The following is a 6,478-nucleotide window of genomic DNA, read 5'->3' on the forward strand; positions in this document are numbered from 1 at the left end:
ATGGTGATTGAAATGGCCGGTGTTTTTAAGTGTGAGAGGAAAGGAGGCAAAATGGTAATTTCATTATTTTTTTAACCTAAAAAACCTTTTATAGCAGGTTAGAGAGATTTTTGTAAAACAAAAATAAAGTTCAGAGATTTTTTAGTAACAAATTAAAGTTAAGGGACGAAAGTGAAACACGAAGCAAAGTTTAGGGATAGATTGTAAAATTACTCAAAATTCTTCACAAAAAATTACGTATTTTAATGTATTTAATAATGTGGAAATAGGTGCATGAAAGAAGTAAATATGAGGAAAAATATTTCTCAAATGTATTTTTAATTGGCACAAACTTGACTATAATCCATTGGGTTCCAATGTGAAACTTGGCCAATCCTTCCTTCCGAGATCAAATATTCCTAAAGTCCATACTCTTTCTTTTCCTCTGTTATGCTCTGCTTTTCCTCTGTTAAATATTGCATTCTCATGTAGTATTACTTGGCTAAAATTATCTTTGAGTTTGAGTCTGCTTTAAGCTAGGCTTATTTGCTGGTCTGTTTGGGTCTAGGTTTGGTGCATTTTTTTGTTTGGGCTTCGGCCTCATCATAGCCATCTCACGTATTACTCTTCAAATTAAAATCTAATATCAGTCCAAAAAAGAAAAAGAAAAAGAAAAAGAAAAATTGATGCCTTCAAAATTAGGCTCTGTTTCCACTAATTGCAACTTGATTATGTAAAAACAAATGGGGAAAAAAAAAGTTATAATGTCTCATCTCATGTGGGCTAGATGTTCATGGAATCCAGTTTGCAGGTGTCCATTTCTCAATAAGAACGACAAGAAGCTTCACATCGGTTCATGTAGAAACAAGCCAACAGCTCCATTAAAACAATTGGATTTATTTTGAAGTGTACGTCTAGACCCAGTCAAATCCCATTAGGACGGCTTCTAGTTCAAGGCTATAATGGAAGCAAAACTTCAGTTTCATATCATTACTCCTTGTGGGGAAACAATGTTGATATTGATAATGGCTGCCACCCAACTGTTTATGTATACATTCTCTCACAAGAAAAATTAGGCCAAATTACAAGACAAATTTGCTAAATTTGTGCTATGTGTTTCAATTTTAATCATATGCTTTGATTTTGTCAATTATCAATTTTAAACTTCCAATTTGCTATATTTTCCATTAATTCTTGAGAACATCGTCATTTCTATCACTATTCAAGAAGTATTTCCTGCAAGATACCAATTATGAATCGTGCGAAAACGCTTCCCAGTATATTGCTGATTGTCTTTATACATCAATTTTGCACTTCACTAGACACCATAACCATTAACCAACCCATTGTAGATGGCAACATTAGAGTTTCTACTGGGGAAACCTTTGCACTTGGTTTTTTCAGTCCAGGTAAATCGAGCTACCGTTATCTTGGAATTTGGTACAACAAAATTTCAGAAAAATCTGTTGTTTGGGTCGCAAATCGGGATTCTCCTATCAATGATACATCTGGTGTCCTCTCAATCAACAGTCATGGAAACCTTGTGCTTAACAACAGATACCAAACGACTCCCCTATGGTTCACAAACGTTTCGGCTTTGCCAACAAACAATTGTATAGCTCAACTCTTAGAATCGGGAAATCTTGTATTGTTTCATAGCGGAAGTGCCATATGGCAGAGCTTTGAACACCCGACAAATACCTTGCTTCCCAACTTAAAACTCGGGCTAGACAGAAGAACAGGTCTGAACAGGTTCCTAACATCTTGGAAATCTTCAGATGATCCTGATACTGGCAATTTCTCGGTTAGGATCAACCCTGAAGGTTATCCACAACTGTTCATATACGAGGGTCATGTTCCAAAGTGTAGGGCCGGTTATTGGAATGGCGTTGGATGGTCTGGAGTACCTTTTATGCAGAAAGTTGGATTTATCTTCAGCTACAGCTATGTGAACAATGAGAACGAGATTTCCTACTCGTGGAACGTTGTAAATGGCTCAATCTTGACAACAGGAGTGCTGAATGAGTCGGGCTTTTTCCATCGGTTGAAATGGCATGAGGACAAAGGTCGATGGGAAGAGTTCGCGTCTCTGCCCAGGGACCAGTGTGACAGCTATGGATTATGTGGAGCGTATGGTAATTGTGTTCGGCGCAATGGTGAAATCGACTGCACTTGTCTTCCCGGGTATCAGCCCAAATCACCTCAAGAATGGTATCGGAAAGATGGGTCAGGCGGGTGCGTTAGGAAGAATCAGACAGCACTCTGCAGAAACGGTGAAGGATTCGTAGAGGTGACAAATGTGAAGGCTCCGGATACTTCAGTTGCCCGTGTATTGGCAAATTTGGATCTGAAAGCTTGTAAAGATGAGTGCTTGAGGAATTGTTCATGCACTGCTTATGCAAGTATGGGTGTGACAGAGGGAAGTCGATGTTTGACATGGTATGGTGATTTGCTAGATACAAGAGTATTTACAGAAGGTGGACAGAGTATCTATGTGCGTGTGGATGCACTTGAGTTAGGTATCTTCAACCAAACTCTCATTAGAAATTCGGGTTCTTTTTTTCTATTTATTTTGTTGATTATGTGTTTAAATCTGCTCTTCTGTTAACTCTAGATGACTGGTTGATTATCATATTAATAGTTGCAGTGTTTCTTTTTCTCGTCTTCCCCTTTCAGCTCAATATGCAAATAAGCGCAAGGACCTTCTTGCAAGGAAAGGGATATTGGTAATCATGATACTGTCCGTAGCTACGGCAGTTTCCTCTGTTGTTCTTTTCTCATACTGCTTGGTGAGGAGGCAGAAGAGATTATGTAAGCAAATAATTAAATTCCTTTCAGATAGTTTCCTATTTCCTTGTTATTTTTCGCTTTAATAATCGTTAAACTACAATTTATCAATTCAAAATGCTTGATGACAAAAAGTTTAGAAAGCATTTCCTAGATTTGGTTGTCAAGAAACTGAAAGAATGGATATAAAAGATTATTGTATCCAATTCTAATTAGTTTAAAACTGAGACCTAGTTGACACATGTTCAGCTTCGTCTTCTTTTTTTTTTTTTTTCCTTTTTTTTTCCTTTATAAGCAATTCATTTTATTAATAAAAAAATAGCCAAGGAAAAACTTAGCATTAGGACATCGACTAACCCAAAATGGACAACAATGCTAGTAAATCTCATCTCTAATTATCCGTTTTCGTTCTACATACAGCACAAAATGGGCAACATGAAATGTTTACCTCTAGTTCTAGTACTCTCCCAGATGATCATCCAAGGGAAAAGGAGCTTGACAGATCTGGAAGTGATCCACATTTACCTTTCTTCGATATAGACACAATAGTTGAAGCAACTGACAATTTTTCCAACAAACTTGGAGAAGGTGGTTTTGGCTCAGTGTATAAGGTAGTATCCCATGAAAAGTAAAATTGTCAACTCCTTCATAAAATTTAATGTGAATATTTGGCAAGTCACAATTTTAGTACTGTAGTGTGATATATGCGGCCATGGTAGCACGTCTGTGAAATAAGTCTAGAAATGTACTTTCAGGGTCAACTATCAAATGGACAAGAAATAGCAGTGAAAAGATTATCTAAACAGTCAGGACAGGGGATAAAAGAATTCATGAATGAAGTACAGTTGATATCAAAACTTCAGCACAGAAACCTTGTCAGGCTTTTTGGTTGTTGCATTCATAAAGAAGATAAGATGCTAATCTATGAATATTTACCAAACAAAAGCTTGGACTACTTCATCTTTGGTATGGCTCTCCTTCTATTTGCTTTCACCCATCTTTAATTTGCACTTCTTTCCATAATTCCTGTAATCTAAGGATCTCCAAAACTCAAATTGACTATAGAAAAGTCAAGGAAGCAACTATTGGACTGGAAAAAGCGTTTTGAAATTATTTTTGGGGTAGCTCGAGGAGTTTTATATCTACATCAAGATTCAAGATTAAAAATCATCCATAGAGATTTGAAAGCAAGCAATATTCTATTAGATGCTTCAATGGAGCCAAAAATTTCGGACTTTGGGTTGGCTAAATTGTTCAAGGAACATCAAATTGAAGCCATTACAAAGCAAGTGGTTGGAACATAGTAAGTTACTTAACTCCAACACCATCTCCCTGCTTGGAAACATTAAAAGGTCACAAACCACCAATAAATTGTTTCTTTTTATCTACTTGTAGTGGCTATATGTCTCCAGAATATGCAATGGATGGTCTATATTCTGTAAAATCTGATGTCTTCAGCTATGGTGTCTTAATACTAGAGATCATAAGTGGCAAGAAAAACACCGAGTATGACAAAGAAAGCCCTTCTCTGAATTTGATAGGGAACGTAAGTTGATAGACATATCTTTCTTAAGATTAATTTCCTATTAGATTCACTACTAAAGTAGTAAACGATTTCCTCAACCATGTTTCAGGTTTGGAAGCTATGGAGGGAAGGAAAAGGCTTGGACATAGTTGATTATTCATTGTTGGAACATTCATACCCTTGTGAAGAAATTTTGAGATGCATTCAGATTGGACTTCTATGCATTCAGGAACACCCAGCTGATCGGCCAACCATGCTTGAAGTTGTGTTCATGTTAGGCAATGAAACAAGTCTTCCTTCTCCTAAAAAACCAGCATTTGTTTTCCGAACTCAAAGTGGGCAAGAATCTTTAATAACTAGAGGAGAAGTGTGTTCTATAAATGATTGCATAATTACTATGATTGAAGGTCGATGAAATTCTAGTAGGATTTTTGACGGAGAAAGGGTCACGTAAGTATTTTCTTTGGATCAAACATGTTGTCAATCTTGCAATGGACGAGGCCTTAAGGTTGAACCACATAAATCTTATCTCCATTTTTCTTCTCTTTTGTATATTGTGTGTTTATGGGATTGTATAAGAGGTACAGATATACAAGTGGATAGATATAAAACAGCCTTATCACATTTTAACTGTGATTGTAATTATATTGAATTTTGCGTAATTTTTAAGTTTGTGCCAATATATTTTTAGACCCAACCAAGTCTGTTTGGAATTTTCAGAAATCCTCCATCAAAGGAGGGTTTTAAATTTGCATTCCGGTTGTCTCCTTTCTTTTAAGTTCAATGACGCTCTTAAAATAGATGAAAGAGACAAATTCAGGTGAGGTAGAGGTTTCATTATGAATGCAAATGGAAGAGAAATGCTGGTAGTAAGAGGTTTACCGGTTGAGGACGGAATTTGACTAGGGATTTCTCCAGCGGTGGACTGGATGCAACTTGCCAATGTTTAAAAAGAATTCAGACAAGATAATTGATAATGGGCTTCTCACTAGCTCTTGTAACGAAGAATTCTTTGAGCTTTATGTGACTGAGACTATTAATTTTCCAAATCCAGGTGGATCCAGGCTCAATGTATAAGGCTTAGGATCCACCAATAAGCAAGCAAACTGCAGCTTACTGTTTGCACTATTACAATATTATCTTTTAAAGACATATCTTGAGATAAATAAAATATTTATGGCTAATAATTTTTATTTGAGGCAAAATTTTATTAACTTTTAAATATTATATTATTTATTTCTAATGACTCGTTTTTTTTGACAAAACTAATTAGTTTCTAAATATTATATTGATTTATTTTTTATAATTAATTTTTAAGGCAAAAACTTATTAGTCTCTAAATATATAATTATTTATTTATAATAATTAATTTTTTGAGGCAAAACTTATTAGTCTCTAAATGTTATATTATTTATTTTTAATAATTAATTTTTTGAGACAAAACTTATTAATCTCTAAATGTTATATTATTTGCTTCTAATTCATTAAGATTAACTTCATTTATATAAGAAGTTTTAAGTTTTTTTTTTTATTTGTCACTAAAAAATTCCTTTTTTCCATATTAAAAAAATTGTAATAACTAATTAAACTCTCTCTCTCTCTCTCTCTCTCTCTCTCTCTCTCTCTCTCTCTCTCTCTCTCTATATATATATATATATATATATAAGGTGTGTTAAGTACATATGGATTATATTTAGTTAAATAAAAAAGTGATTTTAAAAATTAAACGTATAAATACTGACACATATATACTTACATTGTATTATGTTTATATGTATTAAAAAAAATTATATATATATATATAATCAACAAAATTAAAGCTTTTAATTAACATATTGTTATTAATCATTGAGCTAACATGTGTTATTAATTTCTTGAGAAAAAAATTCAAAATTTTGATAAAAGTACTTTTACCATTATGCTACAAATATTTTGATCATTTGAATTTATTAATTATACATATTAATATATTTATTTTTAATTATTATTTTTTATTAAATTTGTTCTTAAAATATATAAGTAATAAAATAAATAAAATAAAATTTGATTTATTTTGTAGTGTACGTCAAGGCCCAATCAAATCCCAATAAGACCGCTTTGAGTTCAAGGCTATAATGGCCGCAACACTTGAGTTTCATAGCATATAATGATTATTACGTTACTTAAAATATAATTGATTACGCTATG

General features: G+C 33.7%; 1 protein-coding gene across 2 annotated transcripts; it reads left to right on the forward strand.

The window, feature by feature from the left end:
* Positions 1-993: 993 nt before the first annotated feature.
* On the forward strand, positions 994-4,973 carry LOC110664510 (G-type lectin S-receptor-like serine/threonine-protein kinase RKS1). 2 transcript variants are annotated; one of them, XM_058130291.1, is made up of 7 exons: positions 1,003-2,498; positions 2,656-2,790; positions 3,187-3,377; positions 3,522-3,732; positions 3,832-4,069; positions 4,162-4,312; positions 4,401-4,973. In XM_058130291.1, the coding sequence occupies exons 1-7, from the start codon at positions 1,232-1,234 to the stop codon at positions 4,704-4,706; spliced, it is 2,499 nt and encodes an 832-aa protein (XP_057986274.1). In that variant the 5' UTR covers positions 1,003-1,231; the 3' UTR covers positions 4,707-4,973. The 2 variants fall into 2 exon arrangements, with proteins under 2 accessions (XP_057986275.1, XP_057986274.1); XM_058130292.1 differs by lacking the exon at positions 4,162-4,312 and having other exon boundaries at positions 994-2,498; positions 4,401-4,495.
* Positions 4,974-6,478: the final 1,505 nt, after the last annotated feature.

This window comes from Hevea brasiliensis, chromosome 11 (assembly GCF_030052815.1).
Source record: "Hevea brasiliensis isolate MT/VB/25A 57/8 chromosome 11, ASM3005281v1, whole genome shotgun sequence".
NCBI classification, from domain to species: Eukaryota; Viridiplantae; Streptophyta; class Magnoliopsida; order Malpighiales; family Euphorbiaceae; genus Hevea; species Hevea brasiliensis.